General features: G+C 48.9%; 3 protein-coding genes, 1 long non-coding RNA gene and 1 pseudogene across 5 annotated transcripts; 3 read left to right on the forward strand and 2 right to left on the reverse strand.

Moving 5' to 3' along the window:
• Positions 1–264: 264 nt before the first annotated feature.
• Positions 265–2,534, reverse strand: LOC4346324 (uncharacterized). The gene is made up of 3 exons (XM_015794569.3): positions 2,252–2,534; positions 769–1,099; positions 265–678 (listed from the first exon to the last, which is right to left on the reverse strand). The coding sequence occupies exons 1-3, from the start codon at positions 2,482–2,484 to the stop codon at positions 592–594; spliced, it is 651 nt and encodes a 216-aa protein (XP_015650055.1). The 5' UTR covers positions 2,485–2,534; the 3' UTR covers positions 265–591.
• A 124-nt stretch (positions 2,535–2,658) lies between these two features.
• Positions 2,659–3,772, forward strand: LOC4346325 (polcalcin Phl p 7). Its single transcript, XM_015794570.3, has one exon. The coding sequence runs from the start codon at positions 2,906–2,908 to the stop codon at positions 3,152–3,154; it is 249 nt and encodes an 82-aa protein (XP_015650056.1). The 5' UTR covers positions 2,659–2,905; the 3' UTR covers positions 3,155–3,772.
• A 954-nt stretch (positions 3,773–4,726) lies between these two features.
• On the forward strand, positions 4,727–8,236 carry LOC107277448 (uncharacterized). 2 transcript variants are annotated; one of them, XR_001548265.3, is made up of 5 exons: positions 4,727–7,121; positions 7,258–7,330; positions 7,411–7,506; positions 7,596–7,643; positions 7,898–8,236. It is a non-coding gene; the product is annotated as an uncharacterized lncRNA (long non-coding RNA). The 2 variants fall into 2 exon arrangements; XR_010734298.1 differs by lacking the exons at positions 4,727–7,121; positions 7,258–7,330; positions 7,411–7,506 and having other exon boundaries at positions 7,555–7,643.
• A 525-nt stretch (positions 8,237–8,761) lies between these two features.
• Positions 8,762–9,836, reverse strand: LOC4346326 (photosystem I reaction center subunit II, chloroplastic). The gene has a single exon (XM_015794571.3). The coding sequence runs from the start codon at positions 9,549–9,551 to the stop codon at positions 8,940–8,942; it is 612 nt and encodes a 203-aa protein (XP_015650057.1). The 5' UTR covers positions 9,552–9,836; the 3' UTR covers positions 8,762–8,939.
• Positions 9,837–10,331: 495 nt separating this feature from the next.
• Positions 10,332–11,586, forward strand: LOC107277385 (glutathione S-transferase T2-like; annotated as a pseudogene).
• The last annotated feature ends 8,040 nt before the right edge of the window (positions 11,587–19,626 follow it).

The raw sequence follows: 19,626 nt of genomic DNA on the forward strand, positions 1-19,626 counted from the left end.
TTTCCTGAGTCATGAACTGATATGACCTGACCTTGGTTTGATCTCTTCAATGCTCAACATGCAATGCAAAAGTCTGATTGCAGGATATCCAAAATAGCAATGAACCACATCCTAAAATCGTCCAGTAAATGGTGTAACAGGGTAACAGCTAACAAGCGCCAGAGTTTCTGAACAAATGTTCACTTCGAGATGGTAACAATGTTGCAAATAAATAAAAATTGAGCCCCTAGTTTCGCAAGCAAAAAAGGGCCAAGCAACGCAATGTGAATAATCTGAAACCATTCTCAAATTCTACTATAGTACAGCACACAACTTCAGTATTCAGCTCTGCTGCAGAAAATTAGCTGTTCTGCATGCTACACACCATTATTTCGACCCCCTTTGCTTCATGTCCTACACTGCAGGCTAACATCTGAAAATCTAAATCCAAGAGCAAGATGACTACAAAAATGCCGCGTATATAACTATAGTTTCTTAATTTTTTTATTCAAGCTATTTACCACTGCTCGAGTTCTAAGGTATTCTTGGATACAACAAAATACAGGATAATGCCTATAAAACTGCATCCCAGTAGCCTACACTTTTCCCGTCTTACTGTTTCAATTTGTCCAGCTCCTTGTCCCAGTTAAGACCAAACATTTGGCGCCCAAAGGGCACTATCAGATTGTATCGGAAAACCTGTAACATTTGAGAAAAATAAAACTCCAGATTAGTCCATTTTGTTCTAGTCATTAAGCATACACAGGGTGGGCAGGTAGCCAGTAGCACCTTGTCATTTATTTGGCGAATTTGTTCCTGAAGCAGTCTGTGATCATCATGCCAGGTAGAACGATCATCCTCAGAGCGGTTCGCCCAAGCCTTCCTCAATGCTGATCTCCATCGTGCAATCATGCCTCGAATTTCCTTGTTCAGCTCAACCCATTCGGGTGCGCAGCCGTTCCTTGAAAGTATTCTGTAAAGTGTGTCTTCTGCAGGATCAGCATGAGGGTTTGAATTGAGGTTTAAAGGTTTTCCCTTCCCAGGTAGGTTTTCAAAGTGCCCTTCTTCCATTGAATGCCATATTCTTTGTTCCACAACATTGATTATATCAGTCTCAGATCTGCAACAAACAAGAAAAGTTACTAGTCATGTGACAATCCACAGTATTTGACAGTTGATCCAATTAGTGATGCAGAAACGTCAGATTTACCAATAAGAAACAAGCCTAAACATGTGCGTATTACACAATTTCTATGCATCAATTTGGCTAACTATTGGCTAGATTGATTGGTACGCTAATGTACATGGTAAAACACAAATGTTCAGACAGAGAGATGGAAAAGTTGTTAATAGCAACTTGCTGGGTGCATGTGGCTGGGCGAAGCTCTGAAGTGAAAAACTCAGAGTCATTAACAAGATATATAAACTTTTTACAGAAACCAGAGGAAGAAAGACATAAGATAGCTTGACAAATGGACCATGCGTTGCAGAAACATTTTGAAAATGATCATATGCTGTCTTGTACCTAAACTTAAACATGTTGTGAACAAGACATTTTTGAACCAATATCACGCTGTCACATAGGTATGCAGTTCCAACATTGTCTATTTTGTTGGTTGAGGCCAGTGACAATTAATTCATCAGCATCGTTACATATTGACTAATGAGTACCACCAGAAAGATAATTTTAATTAGCGTTGTTTCGGAACATTTATAGGCACTCAGTTGGTCCGTCATTGTCCATTGGAGCTGCTTGTAAGCAACAACATCATGCAGTATGCAGTTTTGGCTGTTGTTGTTGCGAAACTGAAGAAAATCCATAAGGTATAACAACTATAACGTTGATTTCATTATGCAATGTTCCACTACAAGCCTTGTAGTGATTGATTGTCCCTAACAGTGATATATATATATATATTTTTTACAATCGAAATACGCTATGTATCACCACAAATGCTTGCCCAGGTGGTAAGAGAATGGTATTAAAAAAAAAAGCTTGGCCAGGGCAGGTGATAAGTAGAAGAAGAGAATGATATTAGTTTCAGTGGTAATTTCATTGACTCTGTTCAGATGTTGCTCGAAATGAAATGGAAGCTGTAGATGATTAAATCAAGCAATTGGGTACAAAAGAAGAGATTGGTATTGGCATCATACTGGGTAAGATAATAATAGTAGTAGAATGCAAGCAACGGGATAATACGCTGCCTAGACCCTCTTGCATGATTACCGAAGAATGAATCGTAGAGGGCGGAGGGGAAGGGGGCATATAAACCTGACGGCGTTGGCGCGGCCGCGGAGCTCGGGAGGGAGCTTGCGGTCGGCGACGGCGTCCATGACCGCGGCCAGGCGGTGGTGGGACGAGGGCTTCTTCTTCTTATTCTCGTCGGCGGAGGGCCCAGGGGAGTGCGGAGATTCCTCCGCCCAGGGCGAGGACCAGAAGGCCCTGCGGCGGGCGGGCGCCAGGAGGAGGCGGCGAGTGGCGGCGCCGGCGATCGCCACCGCCATGGGAGAGAAAAAAAAGGGGATCGAGAGGAAGAGGAAGCTTTGTGAGTTTGGGCCTTTATTTGGTGGAGGCCCATTGATTCCTACGTGGGCTGGGCCGAACACGGTCCAGGTAGTTGGTCCACATTCCAGGTTGAACGATTCCAGCGGCGGCGGCGAGTGGTGGCGCGCGATCATCTCCCACTCCCACCGTTGTTCCTCCTCAACACGCGCCACTCCTCACATTCATTTCCACCTGCTCATCTATATCTATCTATCATCAAGCTGATCATCCATACTTGTTGATCGACCACCGGAGAAGAAGGATCTATCTATAGCAGCAAGCAAGCAGAGAAGAATATCATCAGAAATCGGAGATTAATCGATCGGGCGGAGATCAGAGAGATATATTAGATTGTTTTGTTTGATCGATCGATCGATCGGGATGGCTGCTGCTTCATCTGCTGACATGGAGAGGATCTTCAAGCGGTTCGACACCAACGGGGACGGCAAGATATCGCTGTCGGAGCTGACGGACGCGCTGCGGACGCTGGGGTCGACATCCGCCGACGAGGTCCAGCGCATGATGGCCGAGATCGACACCGACGGCGACGGCTTCATCGACTTCAACGAGTTCATCTCCTTCTGCAACGCCAACCCTGGCCTCATGAAGGACGTCGCCAAGGTCTTCTGATTCTTTTTTCTTTATCTCTCATCGCTTCCCATCCATCATATCATCTTTCCTAATTTATTTATATCTATTCTCCATTATATTCTTCCCTTTCATTTCTACCACTACCAGCAGCCTCTGCTAGCTGCTTCATTATTTTCTATTCCAATCTTATTTGGATCCATTCCATTCCATTCCTTGATGTTTTATTCGTTTGTACCTCGCGCATATATGCCTTAATTAATTAATTAATTAATTTTTGTGTTTCACTTCACTATATATTGTACTACTGCCTTTTCTTTTCTTTCCTAAATTAGTAGAGTCGCACAAACTATACCGCGAGATATAAACCTTTGTCAACAACTTTGTTTCATCTTGCTTCATGTTGTAACTGGATGGATGTAATTATTTCCCAATCTTAATACAAAGATACGCAAGCTTTATGCGTATTCTCGGAAAAAAACATACATACCACTCAATTGAACTCTAAAATGTCTATCGATTCAGATTTCAAACCTGTGTATGGTTTTGATAGGCTTGTCCGCACCTATATGGCTGTGTGTTTGGTTCATACTTAATGTTGGATAAAAAAATGTACATCCATGTGTTTAAGAATACAGTGATCTAATTTTTTTTATGGTACAGAGCGGATATATATGATCATCAGTTTTTTCTTTCTTTTTTCCTTTTTTTCTAGCTAGATGGATGAGAAACATGCCTTAATTAATTATCACTAATAAAATACTAATGATCAAGATTAGGTGAATATCATTGGGCCAGATGAGACAATCCAACGACTTCCAATATTCCCTCTCTTGGCCGCTCTATTCATCCATGCCCACCAAAATAGAGGGGGTTTCACTCGGTTACTTTACTTAGGCTACGTTCGGGCCCTCATTCCCTAGCACGTAAAACGAAGTAGCATTTAGCGCTTGATTAATTAAGTATTAGCTATTTTTTAAAAAAATAGATTAATATGATTTTTTAAGCAAATTTCGTATAATAACTTTTTTCTGCAAAAAAGTATATTTTAGCAGTTTGAAAAACGTACGTGCTGAAAACGAGGAGAGGATGGTAACAGACAGTGCCGAACATAGCTTTAGTTTGTATCGAATTTAATTTGTTATAGATGTCTAAGTTTAAACTTATGGGTATACATATATGATGAAAATAGATAAATTATACTCCCTCCATTTCACAATGTAAGTCATTCCAGTATTTCTCACATTCATATTGGTGTTAATGAATCTAGACATATATATCTATTTAGATTCATTAATATTAATATGATTATGGGAAATGCTAGAATGACTTACATTGTGAAACGGCAGAAGTAACTAAAAAAATTCTGAACCGGGTTCATGGGCACCTCTCTAGATATATGTAGGATGTAGCTTCGCTCTTGCTCACTAATCAAACACATTCAAAAGTTAGATGATTATCTCCCGAGCGTTGTTACGGTACAGCGGTCGGTACCGGTACCGCCCGGTACCAAAATCCTGGACGGCTGGTAGAGTTTGGTACCGGGCGGTACCAATTCTGTCCTTGTGCAGTACCACGCGGAGAACTGAGGTGGAAGGACAAAAACGTAACTTTGCGTGCAATAACTGGATCGGGAGGGATGGACGGGCAGCTCGAACCCTAGAAGCGTTGTGATTCTCGATCGATCGACGCCGCCGCCGCCTCCTGGATCGACGCCGCCGACTCTTGGAGGTGAACTCAGCCGTCGCCGCCGCCGCCGCCGGGAATGATGACATCGATGCCGCCGCCTCCGGGAAGGACGACATCGACGCCGCCACCGCTACCGGGAACGACGAGTTCGCTGCTGCCGTCGCCTGCTTCAACGTCGCCGCCGCTACCGCCGCGGGGAAGGACGACATCAATGCTGCTGCCGCCGGGAAGGACGACATCGACGCCGCCACCGCTACCGGGAACGACGAGTTCGCTACCGCCGCCGCTTGCTTCAACGCTGCTGCCGCTGGGAAGGACGAGTTCGATGCCGCCGCCGCGGCCTGCTTCAACGCATGCCGGAATCCGCCGCTCGCCGCCACTTGATTGCTTCAACGCATGGCCGGCGCCACTCTCTTCCGATCCTACCCATGCCGGAACGAACGGCAGATGCATACTGGTACCGAGTGGTACAATTTGCTGGACCATAAAAAATCTCTTATCTCCCATCCAAATATATATTTCCTGCTGCAATTGAGATTTAGTAGTAATTGATTTTTGTGATTCGGTAGTTTACATGGTAGTAGTACGTACATATATTCGGGATTCCACTTTGGTCACATCGATCGAAGTGAGAAGAGAATTGATGAAGCATGCACTACATATATATGCCTCCCATAGGGGAGTCTGAATCATTACCAGCTTTGAATATCCATACATATATTCATCATGTATTCCGTTCAAAGTCAGTTCCGGCCGGCCGGCAAGCAGTGCATGCATGCTACCCTCGATGGATCTGCTGCTGCTGCTGCAATTGCAATGGAAAGCAAAAATGAAAAGGGATAGTAGTAGCTAGCTCTAGGATCGAGTACCTTGCTACTATGCTTGTTTGACACAGCTGACAGAGGAGGAGAGGATTCGATCGATCGATCGATCAGGGAGCACTTGATGCATCCATGGCGATGGCGATCGATGCATGCATGCGCCCGGCCATCATCCATGGCTGCCGGCTACCCGGCATATTGGAAGTTCGCCATGGATAAGACATGCAAAAAGGAATATTGGAAGTTCGCTTTCGTAAGACATGCAAAATTATTGTCATTTTAATATATTTAAATAATATATTGAGAAAACATATGTGATATTATAAGAGAGAAAATATAATAATGGTAGCCGCGTAATCTGCGCGGACCACTGTACTGGTTAAAAAAAAAACTGGAAGCACCAACTTGGATGGTATCACACTATTCACCCGAAGTTGTGCAATGCAGCGTGCCCGTTTTCTCCATCGCCTACGTCCGGTTTCACTTTGCATACAAGCTACGCGCCCTATAATCATTTTGCAAAAGTATTATACTAGTAGTAGATCATCATATATAAAACCTGCTGTATTATTACTACTCAAGCTAGCTAGTATATTCGGTACTACTATTATATCATATTAAAGTACTCCTTGCATGAAACTAGCCAAATATTCAAGTTGACCACCACACAGTGGTATCATACTACTATCAATTTTCCACTTCACTAGATGGATGGAGTGTTAGGATTATATGTTTGGCCTGGAGAATTAATTAATTATAAGTTATAGCTATGTTTTGCTAGTGAAGTACCATTCTAAAATAAATTCATTTTTCACCCATCCAAATACAAAAAATACAAACTATAAAAAATCATACTTTCTCCAATCCCAACTTACATCTCTTTATCTTTATCTATTTCTAATGTATTTATTTCATACCTTCACAAAACTACGATGTAATAATTATTAATATTGAACTTATTTTGAAATAAAATAGGAGGAGCCAAAAATAAATTTATTTCGAACAGAGGATGTACTAGTCATTAGTCAATATCAACATATGCTTGTAGCTGTGTGACAGTAGCTATTGCTACTAGGAGTAGAGGCATATATATTTGCGAGCATACTCGGGGACGCACGGGAGGTGTTCGACGGAATGGGCCACAGGGACCTGCTCGCCTGGTACGCCATCAGGGGAATGTACAGTGACGTCCTCGCGCTCGCGGTGACCATGGTTCTTGATCACGAGGATTTTACAGGCGTGCGCGTATGCCAAGGACCTTGAGCTTGGTAGGGCGCTCCATTCCATGGCTATCAGGAGAGGGTTCATGGGGATGTGCCGGTTGGGAACTCGGTGCTTGTGATGTTATGCCAAATGTGGAGACTTGGGGTGGGCGTGCAAGGTGTTTGACAAGATGGTGTGCCGGGACTTGGGCACGTGGAATTCGATGATTTTTGGTTATTGCCGGTCTGCTGAGTGGGAGGAGGCACGGCATCTGCTCGACGCCATGAGGCAGGAAGGTACACAGCCAGGGGTTGTTACGTGGAATACATTGATTTCGAGCTATGCCAGGTCCGGGGATAGCTCATGTGAATTCCTTTTTGACAATGATATATGCTTTTATCGCTCATGTGAATTCCTTTTTTGTTTGTGCAGATTACAAGGATGATCCTTACATCTACACTTTTTGACAGTTCGAACCACATTGGCATTGAGCTAGCTGTGGCAGGTTCGTGCTGAATTCCCTGAAATTGAAATTAATTTCTGTAGTTCTGTTGAAACATTAATAATTCAATGTATTGGTAACAGGTTAAGTCGGGAACTTTGTTTGACAACATTCTTATCACTGATGACCCTGAGTATGCCAAGAAATTTGCAGAAGAAACCTGGGCCAAGCATAAAGATGTGTGTTGTCTTATCTTTAATGCACTGTACGGTTTTATTTTGTTTCAGTATCTAGTTGTGTAGAACTAAATCGTGTTTTGTCTGTGTAGGCTGAGAAAACTGCCTTCGATGAGGCCGAGAAGAGGAGGCTTGAGGAGGTAAGCAGGAAAACTCCATTTTTCTGAGCCATACCTTGATGTAGCTTCTTGTTTAACCTGTAATACATGACAGAACTAACAAAAGCATTTTTCAGCTCAAACTTTTTAAGAGAATAATTGTTCCTTCTTGCTAGGAATCTGCAAACTCTAAAATCGACGACAGCAACGACGACGCTAGTGCAAGCTCCAGACCGCGCTAGATACAGTATACACTAAACCTTGTGCTAAACACCATGCCTTAATTTGTATGTCAGGATGATGAGGATGAGGCGGACGATGACAAGGCTGATGTAGTTGCTGAGCAGACAAAGGACTCGGATGATGATAAACCACAGGACATCAAGGTCTCTGCTGATGAGAAGCCAAATAGCAGCAAGTATGATTCTTCCCTCTGCGAAGAGGGATGAACTTTAGATATCTTATTATTAGATGATAATATGTCATGACGAAGAGGCAACTGAATCACCTGTAAACCTATCCGAGGAGAAAAAAAAAATCCAAAAAACGAGAAAAAACGGATCGGTTACGGCTATTATTAGCTGGATGCATGGAACAATGGGGACTGCATGAACAATAAAATTTCCGTTTAGTTATCTTAATCTTATCATTTTCTACTTCTTTTATCTAATCATTGTGAACCATGCACAATCTTAATCAATAGCAAAGCACATATCCATACATGGATGTTGAGAATTTCTGATTGGTTGGGAAGCTAATGATCAGAGGTGATTTGCTCACGTTCAGATATCTGAATTTTTAGCTCCGTTTTTTCGCTTATTCCTATGATTATTAGTCAAAATTTGAATTTTCAACCTTAAATTTGGAGTTAGTTTTGGGGTTCTTTCATCAAAGTTTATTTTTCAGTTTTTGCTTTTAGATCGTTAAGAACATATATACTAAAGTTTCATTCGCAAATTGTTTTTCATTTGTAAATATGCCGTGAATAAGCCAAATGATCGATGGGAGCATTCGTTTCCAGAATAAAGCCGTGTAGTGTTAGTCTACCTAAAAGTTGGAAAATTAATTTAACTTGCAGCAACTAATTATGATGAATTACGATTGTTTGATCATGTGAATTAAGTCACAATAATTAACACGTTAATGAACACGCATCAAAATTCACCAAACATATACTACAATATTATAAGAAGAGATTATATCCCACCATCGATCGATTACACCATCATCAATAACTGAAGAGCAGCCTGACAGATGATTAAAATTACATGTCCATCCACCCAAAACACAAGTAATTAATAGGTCGATTATGAGAGAAGAAGAAGAAGAAGAAGAAGTCTAGATGTCGAAGACGTTCTTGCCGGTGAACTTGACCTCGATGGGGCTGACGTTCTTGCCGATGCTGCGGAAGTTCTGGCCGACGCCCTGCCTGCCGGCGTTGACCTTCTCCGGGTAGACGCCGTCCTTGGGGTGGAGGTACTGCACCTCGCCATTGGGGAAGACGCGGTAGAACTGGTAGTTGATCTTGTACTTGGAGCGGAGCCTGGTGCCCAGGGCCAGGCACTGCTCCTTCCTGGCCAGCTTCAGCAGGTTGGGGCCCTCGCGCATGATGGCGGCGCCGCCCGTGGGCATCTCGAACACCTGCTCCTTGGGCGACGTCCATGTGATGACGTAGAACTCCTCCACCTGCGCCTTCCGGAGGAGTCCCCCCGTGCTCCCGCCGAAGATCGGGGACGGCGTGTTGGGGTCCAGCTGCGGCGGCACGAACCCCGCGGGGGCTGGCTTCTTCTCCTCCGTCGCCGCCGCGGCGGGCTGATCCTCCGCCGCCGCTCTGAGGGAGGTGGGTGCCCTCGAGGTGGGCATGGAGAGGGTGGATGAGCGCGGCTTCGCCGGTGCCCAGGCGGCGAGGAGGTGGCACTTGGCGGCGGAGGCTTGCGTGGCCATGGCCATGGTGGTCGGAGGAGGAGAGAGGAGGGTACCGTGTGGTGGATTCGATTCGAGTGGTGTGGTGTGGAGGAGAGAGATATCGGAGATGGAGTAAGAAGAAGAGAGGGGAAATGGGTGAGGAAGTGGATAAGGGGATATGAGGTTGGCCAATGGCGGGTAGGGATTTTGATACGCGGCCTCCACACATGCATGTCACCGTGGCACTGGCCCCTCCCTCCCTATCTGATGTGGCATCTGTCAGTGTGTCGTTCTTCGGCGCTATACCCTCGTGGATGGCAGCCACAAACCCATGCAGCGCTCCATCTGCAGCCTCACTGACGCCACGGCTAGTAGAGGAGATCTACAAGGTGGCAGAGAGGAGCTCCATGGCTCATGGCATGGCTATCGAACAACAAGGTTGGAGGAAGAAAACTAGAAAAGTGGCTGCCTGGTTGGTGTTAGGGCACCCACAATGTTATAAAATACCAGATAGTAAGCATTAAATGGCTTCTTACTACCTGGTATTAGCTATTGTGGAAGTGGTACATAGTTAAAGCCAGCAAGTAGCACTACTGCCGGTAAAAAGGGAATAAAAAAATAGAATGTGTACAGTGGAGTTCTGACAACAAATTTTAAATTGCAAGTAGCCATTGCTGCTTCCAACCGTTGCTCTCCTCCCTAGCCAACCGTTGCATGGACTGTTCTTCTTATCATCTTCATCCCCTACAAAAATAGAGATGGCTCAGGATTTCTTTAAATCAACACAAACACATTTTGTGAAACTTAGCTAGCTGAGAGCCTGAGATGGATCCCTCCAAGAGAGGTTTCATGAACTTGTTAAAACAAGGCTCCCCAAGCCAACATTCTAGCCAAAACTCCCCTCCTACTTAATTCCCCTCAACTTTCTCCCAATCACAATTTCCCCGATCCCCACATTTTACCCAAGCCTCACCACCTAATTTCCAAACCTTCAACCCTTTTGGTCCTCCAGCCAACTATCACCTATATGGTAGTTCTCCTCCAAACTTTCAAGGTTTTCAGTAGCAAGCAAGCTGGTTACAATATGCACCAATAAGCTTTCAAGGTTTTCATCCTAAAGAAAGTTGGATGCACTCACCATATCAAGTTGTCGGGTCCGCCTCATCTCATGGATCCAAATCAGCCTCTCAGTGCCCTGCAAGACAGGAAGATAACAATTTGGTTAACATCGAAAAGTCAAGTGACAATAGCCAAGAGACAGGGAGAAGAGGGACACGCGTCAAACTGGACCGAAGAAGAAAACTTACGACTCCTCAGCTCTTGGTTGAATAACTCACTAGATTCTATAAATGGCAATGACAAGAAGGGAGAATACTATTGGAGGGATGTTGCTGCAGAGTTCAATGGTAATACATCTAGCAATAACCGCAAAAGGACAGTCGTGCAATGTAAGACACATTGGGGTGGTGTTAAGAAGGACATTGCAAAATTTTGTGGAGCTTATTCTCGAGCTAGAAGAACCTGGAGCAGTGGATTCTCTGATGATATGATCATGGAGAAAGCCCATGCATTATATAAATCAGAAAACAATGATAAAACTTTCACATTAGAGTATATGTGGAGAGAATTAAAGGATCAACCAAAATGGCGACGGATACTTGAAGAGGACAGCAAGAACAAGAGGACTAAGATTTCTGAATCTGGTGCATATACATCATCATCCAACCAAGAAACTGAGGAGGAGACCAGCCGAAAAGAGAAGCGTCCTGAAGGGCAGAAAAAAGCCAAAGTCAAGCTTAAAGGGAAAGGAAAAAAACATGCACCGTCTCCTTTGGGGGACCAGCCATCTCAAGATTTTGTTCTCCTCAACGAAGCTGTAAAATTGAGAGCAGAAGCAGTGCTGAAATCTACAGAAGCAACCACCAAATCAGCGGAAGCAAAGAAGGAACAAACTAGGATGGAGAAGTATCAGACATATTTAAAGTTGTTGGACAAAGACACTGCTAATTTTAATGATGTAAAACTCAAGAGGCATGAAGCTATCCTCGAAAAGCTAGCTACAGAACTTGCAGAAGAATAGAAGATCCCTAAGTTATGTTTGTACCCCTAGTACTTAGTGTGTCACTGTTTCATTAAGTTTAACTTGCTAGTAATATTTAGACTTGTGATAGGTTTGTAGGGCAAGTAATTGTTGTACTGTGAACTCAGTGAATGATGAATGTAATATTTCACTAGTGAGAAGGCATATGAAGTCCTGCTTAACATCATTGCAGGTCCAAAAATCTTGCCTTTAGGTTCATGAGCGTGCCAGTTGATTTGATCATGCAATCAACAAGAAATAAAGACAGGAAAATAGCGGTTAAATCTATAAACAATAGCCGATCGGCTAGTCGCCGATCACGTATCACTTATCTTTGAGCCGATGTCATATTTGAGTCAATCGGCAGTCATAAATAGGCAAGAAAGAACTAAATATATTCGATTGGCTGAAGATATTAATGATATATAATACTTCCGTCGATATATACTTAAATCAAGTGATTGGGATAGATCGGTCGTCATGCCGAGACAATATAAATCACTTAGGTCGAAATATATATTAACAAGGAGATTATAAGCATTCATAGCATAGCCGATCAGATAGATCCAGCATGTATCGGCTAATACTCCGATACTACTTTATATTAAGATATTAAAGCAAGCAAAAATATATCAAACAGGAAGCTTAATATACCTAAATGCGACAAGATCTTAACATAAAGGACGGATTTAACATGTCAATCAAGCATATAAAATATAAAGTAGTTAAATCAGGTAAGATCGGTTGAAACTCCGATGCTACCCTAATCGGCAACCAAAAAGCAGGCTAGAGATTAAGATTCTAATCACGACTTATAAGGTCAAACTCAACTGATGCAGCTATAAGTTTGAAAAGAAGGACAATATCTTGACAATCAAGCATTTGAATGTTTCATAGGGTGGTGGATATCCTATATAATCTAAGTCAACATTGATATTTAACCTAATCGACTGCCTTCCAATGATAAATGTTGGCTGATTGAAGGTTAAATAACAATATTGTCAAAGATTATGTAAGATATATGATAACTCGACGAATTACATAAACAAGATTAGAGTATCATAAAGATGGAAGCACTAATCCCGAGAACACAAGCCGCCATAACAAGTTTTACCTCTAGTTGAACATCGAAACCGATGCAGCTCAACCCGAAAGCAAGAACTCGTCGAAAGTAAACGAAAGTAAAAGGGTGGCGATGCGCTGAGATTGTATTGAACGTGTGTTAATTGATTACATGGATTTGGGTCATATTTATACCCGAGATACAAAATATGTCTTTGCTGGACACGACACTTATCTCTAACAAACTCTAAGATACCATAAGTCTTTGCGGCAGACTTTTGTCCAAACATATCTCTAAGGAAATTACATAAGATATCCTAATTAATAGATACAATTGCCTAAACCGAAAGCTTTATCTCCATCATGGCAATCCCTGTGAAGCACTTTGAACGATTCTAGAAATAGCCTTGAAACTTGTCGGTGATATGGGACCGGGAGTATTGCGCCCGGAGGCTTGAGGCAGATGGAATCGCCCACGTGGCCTGGCACCTTCGGGGACGTCGGGCCCGAGGGTGAGGTGTCCGCCCTCCTCCTGATCTCCCCGAGGGGGGGTCGGGTTGCTCCTGCCCCGGCCCCGAGGGCCGAGGTGCCCCGACCCCTTGTGGGGTTTGCACTATGTACATAGGTTGGGTGAACACGGTAGGGCTCACCTAACCGCATTTATTGCGGTCTGGTCAAGCGTGTCACGCTGCATGCAGCGCAATGCAGCGCGCTCTTTTATCCGGTCTGTGACCAGTCACAGACCGGTCAGATCAACGGTTAGGTGGCGACTGGCGGTCTGACGCACGCCTCGCCCCGTTCCGTCAAGACGAGAGCCTCTAGGCACACGTCTCCAGCCGGAGCTAGCGTGTTACCTCTTAGAGATGGCACGTTAGCCCTGGTTAGATGAATACCAGGCTTCATCCCAACCATTACAGGCAAGATGCTACAAAAAGAAGGGTGATCATGCAGATCGCTGAACTGACGCATAGAGGACAAGAATGACCGATCTGTGACCGGCCTGACACTGGTCGCGTCAGCAACAGACAGCCACGATCCCACGTTGCGCCTGTCTCCGCCGGGAGTGGAGGTAGGTGTGGGCTGTCCCATCGAAGTGTCATTCGGACGGCAACCATACCAATCTCCGTCCATAAAGAGAAGAAAAGTCCAGTTTGGAAAGGGAAGGGTACATGTGGTATCCCCTTAAGATATAAAAGGAGGACCATGCCCACAAAGAGAGGTGACTGGATTTTCCCGGGAGAGGAGAGGGCTGGTTGATATTTTGTAACTTGCTCTTACACAGATCCACCAAAAACACAGGAGTAGGGTATTACGCTTCCCAGCGGCCCGAACCTGTATACATCGTCCGTGTCTCGCGTTTCTTCCTGGCACGCGATCTTTCCACATACAGAGAGAGCTTGAGATCTCACCCTAAGCCCCCGGCCGAACTGGCAAAGGGGGGCCTGCGCGGTCTCCCGGTGAGGAGCCACGAGCTCCGTCATCTGGCGCGCCAGGTAGGGGGCTCAGCGTGTGTTTTCTGAGCTCTCATACTCTTCCGTGTGCGCCAAGTTTCCCTTGTTCAGCCTAATGGCCGAGCAAGCAAAGGCGCACGACCTCTCTCCGAGTGTGAGCGGCGACGACGGGGAGCCAAACCCGCGCCGTCGAGCTCGTACTCCCCCACCTCCTCCACGCCAAAGTCCTAAGCGGGGGGAGGCGCTCGAGAGGGTTGAAAAACCCATAGCATCACCAGTCGCAGGTGATGCAGGAGAGCGGCGAGACGGGAAGCGTCGCCTCCTCGTCTACGGTGACGGCAGCACGCCCCAGGGAGTGCTTCAGGCTGCTGGCGCGCTCCTACGTCACCCGCCTGTCGTCCCTGACCCGGAGTCTCCAGCCCAGCGATGGCTGGACGACGTGGCCAACTTGGTCATGACGGCACAGCAGCGCCTGGGTGCTGGTGGACGGTCCGCCACCACCAAGACCTCCGGCGCCGCCACTACCGGTTCCGTGTCGTCAAGACGGAGGGCGCGGCGAGCGGCGGCTGCTGCACGCCATTCGGCTACCACTCCCTCGTCGGCGCCTCCGACTCGGGAGGATCAGCATGAAGAGCCGGATGCCCGCCTCGACATCGAGCGCCGACGTAGTGATCGGCGTGCTCCCCGCGCAACGGAGGGTGCCTCTTCGTCCAGGGTGTCACCTCGACATGGACGTGAGGACCAGCCCTCCGTGCCCCCGGTTGGTGGTGTTGGCTGTAGAGCCTTTGTGGCGAGTCTTCGGAATGTCCGTTGGCCCCCAAGGTTCCGGCCCACCATCACCGAGAAGTATGATGGGAGCGTCAACCCCACCGAGTTTCTCCAGGTCTATACGACCGGGATCGAGGCCGCTGGGGGAGACGACAGGGTCATGGCGAATTTCTTTCCCATGGCCCTGAAGGGACAGGCGCGGGGTTGGCTAATGAACCTGCCACCCGCGTCGGTCCACTCCTGGGAGGATCTGTGCCAGCAGTTCACCATGAACTTTCAAGGCACCTATCCACGCCCAGGTGAAGAAGCGGACTTGCACGCAGTACAGCGAGGGGATGATGAATCCCTTCGCTCGTACATTCAGCGTTTCTGCCAAGTCCGCAATACTATACCTTGCATCCCTGCACACGCGGTGATCTACGCGTTCAGGGGGGGTGTGCGGCACAACCGCATGCTCGAAAAGATTGCCTCCAAAGAGCCCCAGACTACCGCAGAACTTTTTCAGCTCGCGGACCGAGTGGCTCGTAAGGAGGAGGCCTGGACCTGGAACCCCTCCGGTTCCGGTGTGGCAGCTTCGGCCGCCCCCGGATCCGCCGCTCAGACAGGGCGGCGTGACAGGAGGAGGAAGAAAAGGTCGGTCCATTCCGGCGACGAGGGTCACGTCCTCGCCGTCGAGGGCGCTCTGCGGGCCACCCGAAAGGGGAGGCCTGCGAGCGACAAAAAGAAAGAGGCTGGTACTCCCAGCAGGGAGCGCCCAGCCAGCAAGTGGTGCTCCGTCCACAACACCTCCCTCCACGATCTCGCGGACTGTCGCGCAGTCAAAAACTTGGCTGAGCGAACGAGGAAGTGGGAGGAGGACAGGAGGCAGGAACGCCGTGAGGGCAAGTCCGCGGCAGTTCCCTCCGGTAAACGGCGAAGTGAGGCCAAACAGAAGGCCCCCGCCGTTGACATCGATGACGGTGATGATGACCTAGGTTTCCAAGAACCTGGGGCCACCATTGCCACTGTCGACGGGGGAGCGTGTGCTCACGTTTCTCGCCGGGGTTTCAAGGCCATGAGGCGAGAGCTTCTCGCCGCGGCCCCTACTCATGAGGCGACGCGTCGGGCGCGGTGGTCGGAGGTGGCCCTCACCTTTGACCAGACCGACCACCCACCGTGCGTTGCCCGGGGAGGGCAGGTTGCGATGGTGGTTTCCCCCACCATCTGCAATGTGAAGTTGGGGCGTGTCCTCATAGATGGAGGAGCGGCTCTCAACATCCTTTCCCCCGCGGCCTTTGATGCTATCAAGGCCCCGGGGATGGTGCTCCAGCCGTCTCAACCGATCATCGGTGTGACGCCGGGGCACACATGGCCGTTAGGTCACATCGACCTACCGGTCACCTTTGGTGGATCAGCCAACTTCCGCACGGAGCGGGTGAACTTCGATGTGGCGGAACTCAGTCTGCCCTACAACGCGGTCCTGGGGAGGCCCGCGTTGGTGAAGTTTATGGCGGCGGTCCACTACGCCTACCTCCAGATGAAGATGCCGGGCCCCGGTGGCCCCATCTCTGTCCGTGGCGACCTTAAAGTCGCGCTCGCTTGCATGGAGCAGCGCGCGGACCACCTCGCTGCTGCGACCAAGCCCGAGGGTGGTGACGAGAGGCTTGGCACCTCCGCCCCCACCGCCCCGAGGCAGCGGATTGCCACATGCGACGAGGTCCCGGTCAAGGAGGTTGCCTTGGGCGACGGCCCATCCAAGACCACACGGATCGGTGGTCTTCTGGATGGCAAATAGGAAGACGCGCTCGTCTCCTTCCTGCGGGCAAACGCTGACGTCTTCGCATGGAGACCAGCGGACATGCCCGGGGTCCCCAGGGAGGTGATTGAGCACCGTCTCGCCGTGCGGCCGGGCGCAAGGCCGGTCCGGCAGAAAGTGCGGCGGCAGGCCCCGGAACGTCAAGCCTTCATCCGCGAGGAGGTGGCGAGACTTCTGGAGGCCGGATTCATCCGTGAAGTCATCCATCCGGAGTGGCTGGCGAACCCGGTGGTCGTTCCCAAGGCGAACGGCAAGCTTCGGATGTGCATCGACTACACCGACCTTAACAAGGCATGTCCTAAGGATCCTTACCCCCTGCCTCGCATAGATCAGATCGTCGACTCCACTGCGGGGTGCGACCTTTTGTGTTTTCTAGATGCATACTCTGGTTACCATCAGATTCGCATGGCTAGGGAGGATGAGGAGAAAACTGCGTTCATTACCCCCGTAGGAACCTATTGTTATACATCAATGCCCTTCGGGTTAAAGAATGCAGGTCCTACTTTTCAACGTACTACTCGAATTTCTTTGGGTAGCCAAATAGGACGTAATGTTGAGGCTTATGTCGATGACTTGGTTGTAAAAACGCGCAACCAAGAAACTTTACTTTCAGATCTAGCGGAAACTTTTGAGAACCTCCGCTCCGCCCGCATAAAGCTGAACCCCGATAAGTGTGTGTTTGGTGTACCTGCGGGCAAGCTTCTCGGGTTCTTGGTCTCTGCCCGAGGCATTGAGGCCAACCCCGAGAAGATTCGAGCTATCGAGCGGATGCGCCCCCCCAGCAAACTTAGGGATGTGCAATGCGTCACCGGTTGCATGGCCGCCCTAAGTCGTTTCATATCAAGGCTGGGAGAGAAGGCGCTACCCTTGTTTAAGCTCCTCAAGCGCTCGGGGCCGTTTACTTGGACGGAGGAAGCTGAACATGCCCTCACTCAGTTAAAGGCATATCTCAGCTCTCCCCCGGTTCTAGTCGCCCCGGAGCCAAATGAGCCCCTGCTACTTTACTTAGCGGCGACCCCCCAAGTAGTTAGTGCAGCGTTGGTTGTGGAGCGCGATGAAGACAATCCTCATTTCGTGCACCCCCATTCTGTGCTAACTTGGCCCGGGAGCGAGCGGGGAGGAGAGGCCCCCGAGTCGGACGGTGGCCTACGGCCCCTGACGACCGGAGTCGGCCCTCTGCCCGCTTGTCAGACGGTGCTAGGTGCCCCCGACCCTCAGGAGGGCCCCAAGGCCACTGCGGGAAGGCCGCACTTAACGCCCTTTGACCCCGAGGCTAACCCTGTGCTGACTCGACCCGGGAAAGAGCAGGGAGAAGAGGCCCCCGAGCCGAACGGAGGCCAGAGGCCCCTGACGACCGGAGTTGGCCCTTTGCCCGCTTGTCCGACGATGCCAGGAGTCCCCGACCCCCAGGACGGCCCCGAGGCCACTGAGGGAAGGCCGCCCCTTTCATCCTCCGACCCCGAGGTCATCGGCACAGAAGACAAGTGCGCCCCGAAAGGCCACTTGAACGAAGAACGCCCCGGGGATACGGCCCCTAGCAGAGAGGATCGGCCCCACCGAAGGGTGCAGCGGCCTGTCTACTTTGTTAGTGAGGCCCTCCGGGACGCTAAGACCCGATACCCTCAGGCCCAGAAGATGCTTTACGCTATTCTGATGGCCTCGAGGAAACTGCGCCATTATTTTCAGGCACATAGGGTCACTGTGGTTACGTCTTACCCCCTCGGTCAAATCTTGCATAATCGAGAGGGTACAGGACGGGTGGTAAAATGGGCAATCGAGCTTTCTGAATTCGATCTGCGCTTTGAACCACGCCACGCTATCAAGAGCCAGGCCCTCGCCGATTTTGTGGCAGAGTGGACCCCGGCTCCAGAGACCGTCTCAATCCCCGAGGCCAGCACGAACCCCTCGCAGCTGCCTCACACCACCCACTGGGTGATGCAGTTCGATGGTTCTCTGTCCCTCCAGGGTGCCGGTGCGGGGGTCACGTTGACCTCCCCGACCGGAGACGTCCTTAGATATCTGGTCCGCCTCGACTTTCGAGCGACCAATAATATGGCAGAGTACGAGGGACTCCTTGCCGGACTCAGGGTGGCAGCCGGACTGGGGATCCGCCGTCTCCTGGTGTTAGGCGATTCCCAGCTGGTCGTTAACCAGGTCTGTAAGGAGTACCGGTGCTCTGACCCGCAAATGGACGCCTATGTACGCCAAGTGCGGCGTATGGAGCGCCATTTTGACGGGATAGAGCTTCGGCATGTGCCCAGACGGGATAACATGATAGCCGACGAACTCTCACGGCTCGCGTCCTCGCGAGCCCAGACCCCACCGGGCGCCTTTGAAGAAAGGCTTACCCAGCCGTCGGCGCGACCCGACCCCTTAGGGGAGACGGATGCGCCTGACCGGCCCCCGAGGCCCGTCGGAGTCCAGGCCTCGGGACCCGAAGGGAGCGCTCCAAGCTCCCTTAGATTGATTGCTTGGATCTCTGAGATCCAAACATACCTCACAGATAAGACTCTACCTGAGGACCGCGAAGGGAGTGAACGCGTACAACGCATTTCCAAACGCTATGTGCTGGTAGAAGGGACCCTCTATCGGCGCGCGGCTAACGGAATCCTCCTGAAGTGCATTCCTCAGGAACAAGGCGTTGAGCTTCTTGCTGACATCCATGAGGGCGAGTGCGGAGCCCATTCCGCCTCGCGCACCCTGGTTGGCAAGGCCTTTCGTCAAGGATTTTATTGGCCGACAGCTCTCAATGATGCAGTCGATCTGGTCCGGCGATGCAGAGCGTGTCAGTTCCACGCCAAGCAAATCCATCAGCCGGCCCAGGCCCTGCAGATCATACCACTGTCATGGCCATTTGCTGTCTGGGGGCTTGATATCCTGGGACCGTTCAAACGGGCCCCGGGCGGGTTTGAGTATCTGTATGTTGCGATCGACAAGTTCACTAAGTGGCCCGAGGCTTATCCG

This window comes from Oryza sativa, chromosome 8, assembly GCF_034140825.1.
Source record: "Oryza sativa Japonica Group chromosome 8, ASM3414082v1".
Classification (NCBI taxonomy): domain Eukaryota; kingdom Viridiplantae; phylum Streptophyta; class Magnoliopsida; order Poales; family Poaceae; genus Oryza; species Oryza sativa.